Source organism: Quercus suber, unplaced genomic scaffold (assembly GCF_002906115.3).
Source record: "Quercus suber isolate HL8 unplaced genomic scaffold, Cork oak 2.0 scaffold_69, whole genome shotgun sequence".
Classification (NCBI taxonomy): domain Eukaryota; kingdom Viridiplantae; phylum Streptophyta; class Magnoliopsida; order Fagales; family Fagaceae; genus Quercus; species Quercus suber.
In genome coordinates, this window is record NW_027069534.1 from 30093 (window position 1) to 48903 (window position 18811).

The following is an 18811-nucleotide window of genomic DNA, read 5'->3' on the forward strand; positions in this document are numbered from 1 at the left end:
CTAGAAAGAGTCTATGTGATGCATGAGTGTATGATCCGTGGAGCGAGGGTTGAAGTTCTCTTTAATCCAGTGGGTTGTGGCGATGTGCTGTTTGGAATTGAGAGAACGGAAAGAATAGAAGAGACAGGATGTGTGGATTTGGAAGTCCATTGAAAAAGAGAGGGTACTGGGGTCTTTTTCTATGGAACGGAAAACTCAATGATGTATTAAACCAGAGAAAATTTCAATAATAGAATGAGGATAGGCTAGGAGCTCATAGAGGAACTATCATAACCGACAACGTCTACAATACATTGGGGAGGGGGCATTTTTTTTGTTTTTCCAAATATTCCCTTTTAGCAAAAAAAAAATATAACTAAAAACCTTCTGCCTAAAGTTATTTAGTTATATAGCCTCTTTTGAAACTCGAGTTCCAAGTGAAAATCGAGTTTACAAACTCAAATTCTAAGCAAATAACCTCTCAAATAGATTGTTAGATTGAAAATATCATATCAGACAATCCACATCTGCTTGGAACTTGAGTTTAGTAAGCTCAAGTTCCAAAAGGAGTTACATAACTAAATAACTTCATGCAAATGTTTTTTAGTGATATTTTTTTTTGTAAAATATGAATATTTGGAACACAAAAAAAGCCCACTGGGGAGTGTCTTCTAACCAAATTTGTTTTTCTTGCCCAAACTGCGCATGCTTCGCCAAACTATGGGTTGCATAATTTGCGACCTTGCTGATGTGCTTAAAGTTAAAAGACAATCCCATTAAATGAGAACTAATCATTCTAATACCCTGTATAATGTGACCGAACCTGTATCCAAGATTGCATAAGCCAACTAAACTGAAAATAAGCTCCAGCAAACAATAAAGTCCATTAAAAAATACAGGCTAAGATTTTCAAATGTGAGATTAACTAAGATTTAAATTTATATCAATGTCATAAACCATCAATCAAACACAAAATAAAGTGTCATTCAGGATCAACAGCATGAAAACTCAGCTGTCAAGCCTATCACAATAATAAACTAATAACAACATTAAAAAAAAAAAAAAAAAAAAAAAATTACATTGAAAGAAACTGCTTTTTCATAACTGGCGCAGATACTTTAATGGTCCTAAAACCTGCAAGATTTAAAAAAGAAGAATAATTACAAAAAGTATTCCATCATATTAAAAAATGATGGGCAAGACCACTGACTAATACCTGATACTCTTAATACGTGCTCATGATTTATCAAACCGAACTACAATAGAAGTAATGTTATCTGAACTTCCCCGTGCATAAGCTTCTGTTATAAGTCTTCTTGATGCCTCTTCTGCATTTGGTATATCCTGCACTAAAGCCACAGCATCCTGAAAGAGAAGATACAGCACTCTGAGACATTGCAGTTTCTTGTAAAACAATTTATGCAGTAAATGACATGCAATTATAGGAGAAAAAAGAGACGATAAAACTACTGCTACAGCAAAACAGAAAACATGTAATCTACTACGTTTATCATCCTCATACCCACTACACAAAAATAACATGTGCACAAGTAAAGGAGTGCTTCATAGCCAATTCTTTCACTTTCAGAACTCTGTGGTTAAGTAGGAGGTTCTAGGTCCAAACTAAGAATACAACAATTCTGGGGAAACAGTTTTCCAGCAGTAAAGACACAACAGTTCTGGCTGAAGATTAACAGTGAAGCTAGAAATTTTCACCCTCCTCTCATTGGGGCATGGGGGAGGGGGACTTAACTTTGAAAAGCAAGTAAAAGGAGATTTCAGATCCAATCTACATCCACACGCTATGCACACAGCATTTTGCTCCCCCACCCCCCACCCCCTCCCTTCTCTCTCTCTCTCTCTCTCTCTCTCTCTCATGCACATGTGTCTATGTACATTAAACTCTTACATAAAACAAATTGTATCTTCAGATGAAAACCCAATGTCAATAACCCCTCACACCATCCTCTCTCCCCCCACCAATCCTTATACTTTTGGAGGATTGGAGGCGTTTGGTAATGTTGTTCTAGTAACATTGTATGTATTTTTTGGAAATACGTGTGGATGAAAAAGTGTGTGGAAATGCATGTAATGTTGTTTAAACACTGAAAACTGTTGCTCAAAACACCTTACCAAACAGCCCCTTAATTTTGGTGGGCCAGAGGGTTTCACCACCTTCCATTCTCCCTCCTACCAAAAACAGGGATTCTATCACTCCTCTCCCTCCAACATATTGTAAACTGTAAAGGTTCTACCTACCTAGAAGAACCTAACGCATCTCAGTAGCTCTGAACCTAAAATGCATGATCCTGGAAGCCATCCTGATCATATTGCCAAGCTGCCTGAAGTCTCTACTGTAGGAGGTTCAAATTAATCCAGACTAATATAAGAGCTTCTTTCAAACTCCCAACAAAAAATAACTTATGCCCAGCATTTTTGAATTTAACAATGCTAATAATCACTTATTTTCTTGTTTGCAGCCAATTCCTTTTGAGGCTGCTCTTGCAACCACCAAAGACAAATATATTGTCACCCTTAAATACACAAGCTCATAATCAACCTAATGAGAAACAAGACATCTACAGAGAAGGACGCAACAATCTAATATCTAAAATTTTTCTCAATAACAATTCAAATAGCCTAATAATGTAGATTAAACTAGGAATCTAAAATAGAGAATATGACCACTAAAAGGAATTGAACAACAAAAAATTAGGTACCAAACACATATGCCCTACAAAAGCTCTTTTAACTAATATAATCACTATATGAAAGAAGAAAAACCACAATATTTGGTAGCTCCCCTAAACTATTCTAAATCACGATTCACGATATTAAAGAAGTACTGCCACCACTTTCTAATTTCACGATATTAAATGAATTTTTTTGTGCATAAATTAAAAGCCAAAACATTTTTGGAACAAAACTAAAAAGACGACTCAAAATTAATTTCATTATATTTGATGGCAGATAACTTAAAGGCTTAACAAACACTCACCTTGTTTGATATGACATTCCAAAGTCCATCACTTGCAATAATTATAAAGTCTACACCATCGATTTCTTCTTCCTAGGCAGTAGACAACAAAATAAAATAAATGGTTAACAAGGCAAGTTGAGATAGTAAAGCAATATGCTCAGCAAAGTAAAATGGCTATTATAAAAAGAAAATTAAAATTATGCCTTGTCAGTGCTTTCTACCCTATATTATGCACAGAGCTAATCCCAAAACCAAATAAAGGAGGGTTTCAGTAGGTTGATGACTAGTATAAAATTTAGCCACTATTCATGTATGAATCCTTTTTAAGAGAAAATTATAAGAACTTACAGACAGGTACGTAAATCAATTAGAGGTTTTTTTTTTTAATAATTCAATTGTTATAACCAATAAGGGAGGGAAATTTGAACCCTGATTCTCCTCATAAAGGAGACCAAGCAATGCCACTAGGTTACAAAACTCTTAGCAAAAAGCAATTAGAGAATGAAATTTTTTAAAAGATGTTGGGGGAGGTGTACACCTCTTCATAGTGGTGATCTGATCATAATGTGTTATTTCAGGTTATTGTGCGTTAGATTATCAATGGAACCATATCCCACGTCTCTTTGGCCATAGGGCAATGAAGAAGCAGATGATCAACAGTCTCCCCATCACCTTTTCACATACAACACCAACTCACCAAAATGATGTGTTTTCTTATAAGATTTTCCACTAATAAATTTTTCCCTAATGAAGCCGTCCAAAGGAAGAAAGCAACCTGTATAGCAACTTGAGGTTTCTAGATTCTTTTCCAAGGGAAGTGTGCACCTCCTGTTTTGTAGTTATTTTACAATTAACTTACTATACTTGTATTAGCTTAGGGGTATTCTTGTAATCATGACACATCACTCTAATATAAATATACGCTAAGGTGAAGGGACTAAACTATTGAACCGTAAACCTATTTTCCAATCTCTTACTCAGTTCATTCTTCTCTCTTTTTCTTCTCACCAAACCCTAAACTTCCATACTTTACAATTCAACTGTGTCATTTGTGCAAGAGCTCATTGGCTATAGTTCAATTAATGTCGTGTGTTTTGCCCTTTTTGCTGTGCAAGGTAAGTGTTGAACCTAAGACCTATCACAAACCAAACCCATCCTTCTTACAACTTGAGTGAAAGCCATCTTATGTTCCACCTGTTTGAAAAAAATTGTTTGTTTATTTTATTTTTATTTAATTTTATCGCATACAATTACAAGAGAAACTGACTGAGCATATGTGTAATGTCTTACTTTATAATTGAAAAACTGACCATAGTTAAATGCATCTTTTAAATGCAAAAAAGTGATCAGATGATAACCTCAGCATTCAACTGCAAAAGAAAAGAAAGGAAAAAGTTCACCTGTATTTCTGGCTCAGCAACAACATATGGCTTGAGTAGTTTATCTCCAAATGCACGAGAAACAGCAAGAACACCACCAACCCTCCATGTTCCTGTGAAAGCATGGCAACAGATTAGAAGTTTACAAGAATTGTTGCCTAAACACTAATTTCTATCACTTGAGACAATACAGTAACAAAGCTAGCCCACAACTGCTCTGTCAGCACCTAATTTATTATACAAGGCAAAAAAAAAAAAAAAAAAAAACAGATATACTGCCATGTAAAAACCCAATTCATTCAAATATTCCTTCAATTTAAAAAAAAAAAAAATTATGTTTAAGTGTTTTTACCTGTATATTGACTAGTTTTAAAATTTTCATTTTATAAACTGCATATTAATTAAAACGGTTTTTAGCTTGAATCTAGACAAACTAGACAAGATACAGCTAGTTCAATTTTGAATTGATTTTATTTCTGGTTTAGTTTGTATCATAATTGAAATAGTTTTGTGATTTGAAAAGTAATTTAAAATGATTTGATCACTCTTTCCTTTTAGCAATGATGATACCCCCTGAGAACATGAAAAACTTTAGATTGCAACGGGACGGGGTAGGTCGAATCATGGTTGTCTCATTTCTTCGGGATGAGGAAAACCCGCACAGGGTATTAGCAGGCCAGATCCAATTTATGATGGGTTTCAAGTCCAATTTATGATGGGTTTATGTTACTGACCTTCATGAGATAGCTCTTAAATTAATGATATAAAGATAAAACAATGAGGGACATGATAACCATGAGAATACTAAGAAAAAAGGTAGACTAGTGTTATGGTGATGGTAATATTTATTAAAAATAAATAAATTATAACTAGGACTTGTAAATAAAAGATTAATTTAAATATATATTAAATAAAACATGTATATATAGGTTCAAACAAGACGGTGAGACTTTTCTACCATCCCTATGAAAAATTGATTATCCTTCCACATTGAAGACATCCTGATCCAATAATCCTAGTCCAAGTATTATGAACCAACACTTATGATTGTGAGATTATTATAATTGTAACACAATCATGGAAAGACATGAATTCGTAAGGGTAGTGGTAGACATCCAAACCCAAACGTGAGGGATAGAAGTTTGGTTCAAAGGGTTTGACCAATTAGCTAACAAATAATCAAAGAGAAATCACCATTTTCTTGATGGAGTCCAAGCAATGCTATTCTCACTCGGGGAGAAAAGATTGATTGGAATAGCTTGAAGAGTTCGAGGAATTTGAGATGGAAGAATAAAGGAGAGAATAGGGCCTTTTCACTTGCCATGATCATTCAAAAGTCTCCAATTGAGTTTCGTTGGTATTGCCAGATTTCTGGGTCTGGCCGAATATAAACTTAGACCGCTTGAATCTATGACTATGAGCAATGTGACTCTCCTATTTAACCAAATGTAACCCCTTTTTTACACCTGCAATGAGCTCTAAAGAAAATTCATGTCAACTCCATCAATTTCGTTGGAGAACTTAGTTGATAGAAGAGCCCCTTGCATTACGTATTCTCGGATAGTGGATAGTGTGGAAATGACGCTGCATGAGAACCCTTCTTCCTGCAAGCGACCCTTTGAACAACAAACTGAGAATCTTGTTGACTCTGTCCAGAAAGCTTTTAACCTTTATCATTTCTATTGCCGCTAGTCCATGAGTCTAACCCTGTGCTAATAAAAACGCAAACCCATCACATCACAGCTACCATGCCCTAAAACTTGGAACCCAACACCAAAAATCACCAATGCTGTTGATTCCTAAACCTTACATTGACAAACATTACAGTTGAAGGTGAAGCAAGAAAATTGCAAAATTTAATCCATTGGAAGAAAGAGTTGAAAAAATATATTTCATTAGCAAAAAATAACTATCATGTTGGGACATTCATTCACCACATACTAAGAAATACAATTAATGGTGAAATAATATTACAACTTTAATGTAATGATAGCAAACCCCTAATTATAACGTTGTTGGCACTACAAAACAAAAATGTGGAAAAGGAAAAAAAAAAATATAAATTTAATAAATACACAATTTTTCTAACAATGATATGTACATCGAACCCGAACAAATGCATAAACAGAAAACACACTACAAAAACAAATATGCAGCCACTGGACCAGCATCTTCAATTAAGCAGGGTTGAGATCTCGTGAAACTTGGCCTTGCCATCTGCATTTATATTAAAGATTAGGTAAAATCTTCCCAGACTAACAGGTGTGCATTACGAGGCAGGGGGTGGGGGAGCATCACTACAACTCCATTTAAGGTCTAAAGCACATATACATATTGAGTTGGACCCGTTAGTTGCTGATCATGATCTTCAGTGTCTCATGATGAGTTTACTAAGATATGAGCACTCAAGCAAAAGTTTCACCAATTCCAAAACAAAGTAATACAATCAAAGAACAATCACTTGACTAACCTCGAGAGCAGAAATCTTGCAAGTGGGCTTAAATTGGCATTTGAATTAAGTTCCTTGTTCTGTTGCTTTTTCTTGTAATCGTTTTCTGAATTTACATTTTGCATTTCTTCAGGTGTTGTCTTGCCCTTGGAGAACAAGAGAGCAGCGAGCTCCTGTAGGTCTTTCAGTGAAGATTCCTTTGAACTGCACAAAGTTTGTCTTCCACATTAATTTCTAAATAGAAGACACAAATTTAAGCGATAAGATAAAAATGGGACTAATATGAGAATATGAGGGAACAGAGATTGTGAACCTTGACAGTTTCTGAAGCAACCTCCTCAAAAAAACTTCACAGGATCCAGGTTTCATGCGTTCCATATTTATGAGTGAGTTTGTAACTGCACGCACAACAGCCCCTTCTGCATCTTCGGCTATGGTCTACATTATACAGACCAAATAGGAGATTAAGTCACTCAGAATTAAACTTGAAAGCATAGGCACAACGAAGATTACTTAGGATAGTTTATTTTTGTATGCATCAGTATAACTGACGGTATTTACAAACTAATTGCATTGTTAGTATTAATCAAACTACTTTCATCTGGATGAGAATCTGCACCAAATTTGAATCCTTTTACTGGAAAATTGAAACTCATTCTTGACAAGTTAGAATCAGTTCAAGCAGCTTAATGTAGGCCCACAAATAAAACAAAAATTCAAGAAAATTACTACACAAAATTACCACTTTGGGTGCTTACCTCTTTTAGTGAAGGAATAAGCAAAACTGACAATGGCACAGATGGTGGTGCTATTTTTTGACTTTCTTCTTCATCACTTGTATAGTGTGATCTCAAAAATCCTTTTTGTGCATCAAAGTATTCACGAGAATGTCTGAGGTAGAAATTTTTTCCTTTAAAAATTGTAATAAGAAAAATGTCTTTTTATTTTTTTTCTTCTGCAGAAGAAAGACTAGCAGCATGTCAGCAATAGATGTACCTGGAAGAATCTGAGCTGCTTGTCACCAGTTCTCTTCTATTTTCCAGCCAGTTATTGCTGATCTTTACTGGTCCAGATCTTTCTTTAGCATTTCCTCTCCTCAATCCTGCTTGAAGTGCAGCCTTTGCCTAAACAGTCATAAACCAAATAACAAAAAGACAAAGTGGTTAATACATAATTCATCAGAAAATATGTCAGAATTAAGCTTGTATAGAGAAAACTAAGGATGTCATACTGGGAGTACTGAAAATAAACTAGGAATTTTTTTATTCGATAAGAAAAAATTGGAAAGAAAAATAAACTTGGAAATTAAAAAAAAAAAAATTCTATGGTTTTTTGAGAAAATGCAAAATAACTGATGCTGATCTACACTATAATTCACATAACAATTCTCTGCAGGGTGTTCTTGGGTTCAATACCACTGTGAGATTAGCTCACCAATCAAAAAGAATCAAAACTATGATTCAGAGCTAAATCAATGTACAAAGCTAACTCTTATTTATTTATTTATTTTTGCTAAGCACGTCAGAAGCTAACATATAAAAGACTGAAAGTAGCATAACAAACTAAAACAACCTCTGCAAGGTTTATCGCACTGTCTTCAAGTGAGGCAGTATAAGTTTTCTCTTGAATTCCCAGTCTGGATTTTGGAGTTCGAGGAGAGTCTGAGTCATCATTTTGGCCACGGAAAACTACAGTTCCACTGGTAGATGAATCTTCAAAAGTTGCAGATGTGCCACTAGACTATACAGTACATTAAAATCAAATCAAATGAGAGGCTAGCATGGAAAAAGGGAATAGGAACTTCAAATTTTGCATATTAACAACCAGATGGCAAAAATACCCGTGTGCTTTGATCATGAAACAAAGGAGATGAGTGAGATCCTCTGGGAGATCGTATAACAACAGTTCCAGACCCACTCCCATATAATTCATCCTGGAAATAGAGCACTTAAAAACATCAGAAGATTTGACACTGCAAATATAATGTACATCAATGTTTTGAAAAAACAACCAATTAACTTGAAGCTTGGTTGACTAAACATTCATGTAGGTTGCTATAATCTCAAATTTGATAAATTTAGCTGCTTCATCAAATCAAAATACATGAACAATGTTGAATGTTGATTACTTCTGTTAGTTTAGTAATAAATTGTATCATACTATTCTAATGTTTTTACCTCCAAATACTGTCCAAACTATATTAGGCCAGTGCCAGATCCCAATGTGCCAAAACCAAATTCCATTAAAACATCAATCAGGGCATAAAATCACCCCAAGTTAACAGCCACAATACAAACATAGATTGGCTGATTTTTAGTATGTTGATTAAATGGTGAATTCTATGGCTTGTGCTTCAAGCACATGTAACATTCCCCAGTGTTAAGGACAAAAAGCCAAATCTCATTCGTTCATTCATAATATAGCCAAATTCCCCAAAGAAAAAAATAAGCAGAGTTTGACAAATGAAATGAGAGAGAGATGATTACATCTTCGTGGTAATTATCCTGGTGTTCATTGTGGTATTGTTCTCTAGCATCTCTCCCAAAGGAAACCTCTGGTGAAGCATGATGTGCATTTCCAGATGCAGACAATCCTTGATGACCACTCTCTGGAGTTCTTCTTTGGGTAGCTTGATTATTTGAAACTTCTGACCTCCTCTCTCTAACTGGAGGTGGTCTTACAACACTGCGAACAGTCCCCGTACTCTGTGATCCACCAATGCTGAAGTCCCATCCAGCATTTTTTAAAGGTTTCCCCTGACCACTGCAGATTAGAACATGTCTGTCATAATTCAAAGAAAGAGCAAGCAAAGCACAAGGAATCAACAGATTCAACCCACCTGGCTCTAACTGTTTCTTCTCCACTTAGATCTCTTGTCCCTTTTACAGTATCAGATGCATCCCCAACAGCTCTAAAACCATTCCGAGAAAAGTCTTCATCTTCCTTTATTTGGAATTTTGGACGCTCTCTATCAAGAAAACCAAAGGCATGATGTAAACAGTAAGCAACAGCACCAGAGATCACTATTTTAGAATTTTATTGCCACAACAAACAAGCTGGGGCATGCATCTCAGAAAATGTTTTAGTAACTGACACCTCAGGAGCAGTTCAGGATGTTTTAATTTCCTCCAACCTCAGATCTGTAGTGTATGTGTTGAACACAGATGCATGACATTATAATTGTTGCCCAGATGTTCACTCACTCAAACTTCAATGATCAAATTCATTAAAAAAAGAAAAAAAAAAAGATAGAAAAGTACAAGAAAACAAGCACAAAGCAATATATTGCACCTTATTCTCTCCAAAAGCCTTTGACTCTTCCTAGCAGTTTTTATGAAACGGTGTTTGAGAAGTTCCTTGGCACTTGGTCTCTGCAATCAATTAAAAAAATATTATTATAACATTATAGAACTCGTTAAAGCTAAAAGATGTTTTGATAAAATGCATATAACACATTTCTAGTTTCTAATTAAGATTTGCATTAGATGTGAGGACATTAGCCCCAAAGCAACTAGTCAAACTTGCATATTTGATAAATGCATTGCAATAACATGGAAAAGAAAATCCTACAAAGTGTTCTACACAAATCTTGCCTCACATTGCTTTGAAAAATATGGCATCTAGATAGAAGAAGTGGTGCAGAAAATTAAACTAAAAAATGGACTTGCGTTTAGGAAACATAATAAGAATAAAAAAAGGGATAGGAACTAGGAATCAGCTCCTAGGGTTTGCTTGGAATAAGCACCAAGTAATGAAAATAGAAAAATAGAACTTAGGGGTCAGTACCTAGGGTTACTTGGAATCAAAACCAAGAATGATAGGAACCCAAGACTGGGCTTGCTTGGAATCAATGCCAAGCACTAGAAGAAAACCTCCCACCCAAAATTTACAAATCCATCACCAACAGTTTACAATAGTGAACTTGAGCCCAAATTACATAAAATATGGAAGGAACATAAACTTGTAATGAGATTACATCACATGGAAATAAAATTCAAAGAAAACTAAAATCTCTCTAATACCATCAATCATGATCAATTAATTCCAAAAAAAAATCAATCAGCATTAACAGGTTTGAATTGGCGTCCACACCAAGGAGTCTGCTTATTTGCCACTAAACAATTCACTTCAAAAATTACAGTTTTGTTGTGTAAGCAAAGTGCAAAACTGTAGGACTAGGTCATCTGTTACTTCATTTTTTAGCAGCAAAGGACAGCAACAGCTTGTTTTTGTGATATTTGGTGTTATATAGGTTATGCATTGTTGTTTTGTCTGCTACAATGTTGGCAAAGGAAGTCTGCATTATAGGAACAAAGCCTGAAATGTAATGTGATTGTGCATCATCTGGTATATATGGCAGGAGAAAATAGGCGGACTTTTGAGGAGGACGAAATTCAAACTATAATAGGCTTAAATCTTTTTCCGAGGTTCTTGTTTCTTTGAATGTTTATGGGTGGAAATTGTCCATTATATATGTTGGATAATTTGGATTATCCACATTTTCCTTTTCCCTTATTTTTTTTGGCGGTAAGTACAACACCTTTGTCCTTAAGTTATTCCTCTTTGATTCATTTGTTTATGGGTTAAGTTATTAATTTGGTCTCTCAACTATTAATTGTGTCAATTTAATACCTCAATGTTCAAAGTCAAGTCAATTCATCCTTAGGTCTCCTCTCTATTAATATCTTAATGGGATTATCCAACAATGGTGTTAATGAAGGTGGTTATGAAGTGTGCATTTGACATGTGCTCTGTTTTCCAGATCAGATAATCCCGTTAAAAAATTTAACAGAGAAGAGACCGAAGAATAAATTTGACTTGATTTTGAAAGTTGAGGGATGAAATTGACACAATTAGTAGTTGAGGGACCGAATTGAACTTTTCCCAGTAGTTGGAGGACCAAATTAGTAATTTAACGCTAAGTCTTTTAGTTCCACCATAGGACACCAATGATCACATAGAACCATAGCCATAGATTGTTCATAAAAGCATAGTAACCTCAAATTCATTCAAAATTCACCAAAATTTCTGACTAACACTCATACCAATAAGTACCAGACTGCAAGGAAATGCTGTATTTCACAAGGGAAAGTCACCATAACAGGATTGTGCATGAAATTCCAATTCTGAATATATGATGAGTAGATCCTAGAACACATATTTTTGCATCCAAACACTCCTCAAAATAAAGCACATTTTGAGGATCCTAAAGACTCTATCCAATATCTATAGCAGATAGTTAACAAGATATAATGCTAATAGACCTAGGCAGCCTGCTTAGGGACTGAATCAATTTTAAAGAAAAATTTGTCAAAAAGATACCCAAAGAGACCGCAGTAATATGAGGAACACTTTGAGAGCTTAACATGTATAAAGTCTATATCCTGGATAACTTTACAAATAATATTCAACATATATTTTTATTTCTTTTAGGAACCAAAAATTATATTTCTAAACTTTGATTGGTCCAAATGATTAAATGTTATTAGATCTTCAAGACTTCAAGGAAATCACAATATATAAGAAAATAGTTGCAATTGGTATAATATAAACATGATAAACATAGGCCATTATAACCTACTAAGCTAAGAAAATAAGCATATGAATTTTAGTTTGGTATGGGAAACCACAATTTTCCCAAACTTATATTACTTGAAGTATCTGGAATGCCTGCAACACAATGTAATTTAAGATAATGAGATTGTCCAAATATAATTATGAATCTTTACTTTGATGATCAAGCTATGGACCTTAACTGAATGGGTCTCCAATCTGACTAATCTAGAGGGCAGTACTGAACTTAGTTGAATGTTCTCCATCATGACATTCTTTACCCTCTATACAAATAACATATTCAATCTTGAACATATATTTGGATATATAAAGTGAAACACGCATCTTCAATCAAAACCTCAAAATCTAGATTTCAACTACTATATTCTAGCAACGAATCTAGCATTCAACTACTCTATTCTAGCAATGAATAAAGCTCTACCAGATGCTTCCAGGTCCAAGCCATTGACCTTAAATGGATTGATCCAATCTCAGATTTACTTGGGGGGTATTATAACATTTCAAAGACATGCACTTCCTATGTGATCATTCATTGCAATATTTCCCACACCCCATATTTAGAAGAAAGAAAAATATGAACTAATAGCAGGAGGTATTTGAAGGATATATTTACTTGCCTCTGCTGGTACTTTTTTTAAACACAACGAAACAAATTCTTTCATTGGTTTGTAAAAATGATCATCCAGCTGCATGAGAAATATAGGAGTCATGATTCTTTTAAAATGGAAAGAATTATGGTTCGATCAGGCAAAGAGCATTTGATAATTCTATATCCCCAGCAAGAATGATCAATGTGAAATCAAAGTATAATAGATAACCTGTGGTGGATTTTCTCGAGGTATGATAAAAAGAACTCTCATAGGGTGAAGCTCTGCAAGTGGGGGTTCTCCTTTGGCCATCTCAATTGCAGTTATCCCCAAAGACCATATATCTGCCTGCATCAAGCAAAGGGTGCGAGTGTGACAATGTTCAAGGCCTCAACAATGCTGGCATGAAGAGAAATTGGGGTAAAAAAGGAAAGGGGACAGAGTAGGGGTGGGGGTGCAAGAGAATCAAGACAAGTCAAAATTCCCAATATCAAAGATCTAAAATACTGCTGCAAGAGATACCTTCTCATTGTAACCTTCAGAATTCTGAATAACTTCTGGTGCCATCCAGAAAGGTGTTCCCACAAATGTCTGTCATTGTTAATTAAATAGTGCATCACCAAACGAATGCCAATTATATATTAGTTAATGTCATCACAAAGAAAATCAAAGGACCGTATTGAGAACTTGGATGATATATTTCTAGTTGATCAAGTCTCTCCCTCCACCCAGAGAAAAGAGACAGAAACTCACTCATTAATTCTGTGGTCCCACTACAATGACACTAGGAGTTGAATAAGTTCTCAGGTACAACTGGCAATAGACAGTCAGGCAGAAACCATTAATCCGATTTTTCCTTGTGTCTCATCATCATTGATGAAGCAAATCATGAGCTATCAATGGACAGATTATGTGCCCTAATCTACACCTCCCCTCCCTATCCCAAAAATAAACCCCAGAAGCCCAACCCATGCAACAGAACAAGGGGTAATTACAAATCATGCTTCTAAATGGCATATCCTCTTCATAATTACCTTGCTCAATTTTGAAAACTGTTAAACTACCAATTATCCCAAAATCTTAAACTATTGGGATATGGTAAATTTAATCATTTAACCACTTACTTCTAACACTCGCCCTCACATGTGGGCTCAAACATCATTTTAATATGTGAGGCCCAACATGTGGGATTTTAAATGGGAGGTAAAGTGGAGGAGATAGAAATCGAACTCAGGATCTCCTGCTTTGATACCATGTTAAATTACCAATTCTCCAAAAAGCTTAAGCTATTGAGATAGAGTAAATTTAATTATTTAACCACTTACTTCTAATAAAAAACTAACACTGAACCTCCCCATATTTTAAACTAAAATGATTTATGTAAAGATAATTTGTATGTGACAATCAAGCGACTTACCATCAGAGGAATGCTAGAGTTTATAATAGCAGAATTCTGACAGAAGACCAGATGGTGAAAAACGTTATTGTTATTATTTTTTTAATAGGTAATAAGACTTTTATTGAATGAAATGAACAGTGTTCACGATGATAAACACTCTGAACAAACAGAGAAGCAAACTCAGAATTCAGAGCTAAAGGGCGGTCTGGGACTTATACTAGAAAAAAGTGTGGTCTGGGAAGCATTATGTAAGGAGGAGGAAGATTTGTATATCCTGGCCATTTTCAGAGCTAGTGGGGATTAGTAGATAAACCCTTAATGGCTGTTGAATATAGCAGGCTTCTAGTTGTTTTGTATTTCAGTTTGTTAGCCTACTGGGAAGTATTTTGTTTTCTGCTGTGTTTTTGGTTTTTATAATATGACAGACTTGTGTTTTTGTTAGATAAAAATTATTCATTATATATATATATATATAATTTCCCCTAGAAACCCATAGTGATGGTATGATGGAAATCAATCATTTTTAAAACCCCCATCTAATAACAGCTTTAGGAAGCTTCATGTTAATGAAAACTCAAACATCACAATGTGCTCATGGCAACTAAAACAAAGACAAATATTGGTCATGAAACAAAGGGCCTCAACTACATCCAAATCCATAATAAAGAGAACTTTGTAAATGGAACATCCCAATATGCCATCCTTGCTCAAGTGATTAACAATTTAGCCTCAGCAAAATGGAGTACCTTTCTCCTTGAAATAGTCCTTGTTAACTGTGCAGAAACGCCAAAATCTGCCACCTGTGACAAAGTCAATTATTCAATGCAGAAGACAAGAAACAAATCCATGTAATTGAACCCATATTATGTTCTTCCAGCGAGTCAGCCTTAATACAGATTTATGCCAACTGAAAGCCTCTTTGAGTATAAAGGTTATACCTTAACATCACCATTCTCGGTCAATAAAATGTTTGCCGCTGCAAAAATTATAATGTTAGGTCATCATAACAAGATAATTTAAAATAACAAGGAGAAAATTCCTTGTAACATTATTATGAAGCTGCAGGTATAGGGAATTTTTTTTTTTCAAGCACAGCATGTCAAACATACAGAATCTTTAAAGGCCAAAAATGAGAAATTTCTCAATATTTCTTCCATATGGATATTCAAATATATAGGGAGGGGAAAGAAAACCTTTAATATCTCTGTGGATTTTTCCTTCATTGTGCAGATATTCAATTGCATGCAGCAAGTCACGTAATATGCAAGCAATTGATATTTCATCCAATGGAGGACCTGATTGGAGCTGCAGAAGCAAAGTCTCTGTTAGCTTTGAAGAAGAGTATATACAACTCAGCGTTTTTCCTAATACGTAATAAAGAATTTTATTGATGAAAGGAGCAGCCTCAAGTATCCAACAAGTGTGTGTGAGTGTGTGTGTGTGTGTAAGGGACAGTTAGTCCAAGCAGTCTCCCTTGCTGCTGAGGCACCCCGGGTGTGGGAAAGTATGCATCATGTATACGAGAGGACATATATAAGAGGGCAAACCCCAGATACCTACACACCGCCATTGAGCAATTGGGTAAATCATGAAATGCCTAAGCTAAGAGTCGAACTAGAGACTTCTGGGATTACAGTTAGTCCAAGCACTCTCCCTTACCACTGAGGCACCCCAGGTGCAGGCAAGTATGCATCAAGTATATGAGAGAAGTTATATGCAATGTAGAAATTCATCTTCAACATAAATATGAATTGTTTTTGCATGCACAGACAAGTAGATGACAAGAAAAGAAAAGCACCACAACCTATCATTTCCCATTAGAGGTTGCCCTTGATATTGAAAGCAGTTGTCAAACCATTGATATGATTTAAGCATATCTAAATAAATTACAAGATTTTTAACTTTTCTCATTTGCACAAGTAATATCAACAGCAGTTCTACATTTCTATCAGGTATAAATATGGAAAAATCTTTCATTTAGTAAGTCAACCACTGAATATAGTTCACTATCCATGCATTTTACACGTGATGTCTTAAGTGAAATAGACATACCCCAGCCTATAGAGCTTCCTAAATCAGGCTCTTCATATTTGTAGGGAAGGAATTGTCAGTTAATGGACATTACAGATACTGATGCCTAAATATTCTGAGCATTGGTTTAAGTTGGTCCCTCCTTTTATCTATCAAAAGAAAAAGAAAAGCTAGTCCCTCTTTTTGTAACCCAACATTATTTTTGGTTACACAATTACACTTTTTTTTTTAGGCTAAACTACAAACTAAACCCTAGTTAGGCCTGTTTTGACGTCATCCCTAAAGCTTCATTTATTATTATTTTTTTCCTTTTTCAGTTCTTTAACTTTAAACTGTTCAATCAGTCCTTCCATCTAATTCCATCCTTATTGAGCCGTTAAATTCCCCAAAACAGCATTTTTTTTATTTTCTACTGTTTCAATTTTTAAATCTTTAAAAAAAGATATTTTTCCCTAAAATATTTGTTTAAAAAACCAAGAAATTGTTTTTTTTTTTTTTTTTTAATTTAAAAAAGTCTGCCCATCAGTGAACACAATCAGCACAAAAGAAAAACCCACCACGCAAGGCAGTGATCAACCCAATCCTCAACCACAAAATATCAGCCCTCACCATTGTGACATCATCCTCATCAGCATAGCAAATCCAAAAATAAACCGAAACCATACACAGCAGCATACATCAGTCTACTTTAGAGAGAGAGAGAGAGAGATGTGAGGGAAAGTGAAAATTGGCTTAAGGATGGGTTTGATTGAGTAAAAAAAATATTTTGAGAACTGAAATTTGAAGGAAAAAAAAAAAAAAAAAAAAAAAAAAAAAAAATTTTACTAATAACTTCAGCAGTCTAGATAAGCTTTGGACACACCTGGAGATAAGAAGTATGGAGAAATATCTAAAAGGAAAAGCTGCCACCACCGTATTAAATGCACTGCAGCAACTTTTCTGGCCGCATTTATGTGGAGAAGACCCCTGAACAGTATAAACTCAGCTACGCCACTCACAAAAAGCTAAGGAAAATACATGACATGACATACACTCAAGTAGGTACCCAGATGAAGAACAAGTGGACGATGGGGATGAGGGGAAATGATACTATATAAAGAAGAAGGGCTCCTGAGAAAAAAGGAAGAAGAAGGAAAAAAGGAAAAAGAAAGATTTTACTGTAACATCAAGAATTGTAACCTGTATTTAATCTATCATAAGTCTCTTCGGACTTCAGCTTATTTGATCTTTATATATATTTTTACGCTAGTTCATACTTGGACGTTGTGATCAACCGTTATGAGCTTCACAGTCAACCTAGCTCTATTGTCCACACTCTACAAATTTATTGTTTTGGGCTTAGGCCACAAATCCTAACCCTACAGTTGTCAATTCGATACTCCGTTAGACTTAAGTTACTTACTGCCATTAAGTGAGCCAAAATGACATCATTTTGGCTTTTTTTTTTTTTTGTAATTAAAAAAAAATTAAGAAAATTGTTATTAAAAAAACTCATTTTCTCTCTTATCGGACTCTCTCGCTTTCTCATTCTCTATCTCTCTCTCTCTCTCTCTCTCTCTCTCTCTCTCTCATAGTGCCGTGGTGCAAGGCCTCATCGTCGCCGCTAACCTCCACCCATAACCTCTAGTCCGGCCTCTAAAAAAAATATTTAGAAAGACCCTCTGAATCGACCTTATAAATCCAAAACTAACCGGACATAACTCCAAATCCCCCTCCTATGTTGCCCCAATCCCCTGTGGCTAGAGCCCGAGTCCATTTCCCCAACCCAGAAGATGCGATAGAAGTGTTCGTCAATAGGTTCTCCGTGAAAGTCCTAAAGGGCATGACGATCCTTCAAGCCTGCGAAATCGCCAGCGTCGATATCCCTCAATTATGCTACCACAGTCGCCTTTCCATCGCTGGAAACTGATGCATGTGCCTCATCGAGGTAAAGAAAACGACCAAACCCATTGCCTCTTGTGCCATGCCCGCTCTTCCGGGTTTGTTTTTTCTCTCTCTCTCTTTCTTCTCGCTCTTCTTGCCGCTGCCGACCTAGACGGACTCTCCCTTCTTCCCCCAAAATTCTCAGTTTAGGGCTGTGGTCAGTACTACCTAGATTGTGAAGGAGATGATCATAGGATTTTGGGTATGAAGTTTGGGTTTGAGATTATGGGGGAGAGAGTGTGAGATTATTTTCATTGCTTTTAGATTTTGGGGGAAAGGGGGTATGAGACTTTGGGTTTCAGATTTTGGTGGAGTGAGTGACGAAAAGAGAGAGATGGAGAGGTGGAGGCCGGTAGTGGCAAGGAGGTTGTGGGTGCAGGCCGGCGGCGGCGGTAAGGCCTTGCACCACGGCACTGTGAGATAGAGAGATAGAGAATGAGAAAGCGGGAGAGGGTCCGACGAGAGAGAAAATGAGGAAAAAAAAAAGGATTACCAAAAAAAAAAAAAAAA

The 18811-nt window shown here is 35.6% G+C and overlaps 1 protein-coding gene, 1 long non-coding RNA gene and 1 other non-coding gene across 3 annotated transcripts in view; all 3 read right to left on the reverse strand.

Annotated features, from left to right (window-relative positions):
- Positions 1 to 885: 885 nt before the first annotated feature.
- Positions 886 to 4485, reverse strand: LOC112019998 (uncharacterized). The gene is made up of 4 exons (XR_010628831.1): positions 4360 to 4485; positions 2978 to 3049; positions 1196 to 1344; positions 886 to 1113 (listed from the first exon to the last, which is right to left on the reverse strand). It is a non-coding gene; the product is annotated as an uncharacterized LOC112019998 (transcript).
- A 1730-nt stretch (positions 4486 to 6215) lies between these two features.
- LOC112040985 (uncharacterized) overlaps positions 6216 to 18811 on the reverse strand; it is a 21125-nt gene continuing 8529 nt past the window's right edge. The window contains exons 7-19 of the mRNA XM_065773088.1: positions 13471 to 13539; positions 13180 to 13296; positions 12979 to 13047; positions 10079 to 10158; positions 9627 to 9755; positions 9274 to 9550; positions 8628 to 8720; positions 8360 to 8527; positions 7784 to 7911; positions 7546 to 7678; positions 7101 to 7225; positions 6809 to 6991; positions 6216 to 6555 (exon numbers count right to left, since the gene is read on the reverse strand). Of these exons, the coding sequence (XP_065629160.1) occupies positions 6516 to 6555; positions 6809 to 6991; positions 7101 to 7225; positions 7546 to 7678; positions 7784 to 7911; positions 8360 to 8527; positions 8628 to 8720; positions 9274 to 9550; positions 9627 to 9755; positions 10079 to 10158; positions 12979 to 13047; positions 13180 to 13296; positions 13471 to 13539 (1611 nt within the window). The 3' untranslated portion in view covers positions 6216 to 6515. The remainder of the gene's footprint in view (positions 6556 to 6808; positions 6992 to 7100; positions 7226 to 7545; positions 7679 to 7783; positions 7912 to 8359; positions 8528 to 8627; positions 8721 to 9273; positions 9551 to 9626; positions 9756 to 10078; positions 10159 to 12978; positions 13048 to 13179; positions 13297 to 13470; positions 13540 to 18811) is intronic.
- LOC136067361 (uncharacterized) lies at positions 15093 to 15324 on the reverse strand. The gene is made up of 2 exons (XR_010628833.1): positions 15286 to 15324; positions 15093 to 15147 (listed from the first exon to the last, which is right to left on the reverse strand). It is a non-coding gene; the product is annotated as an uncharacterized LOC136067361 (long non-coding RNA).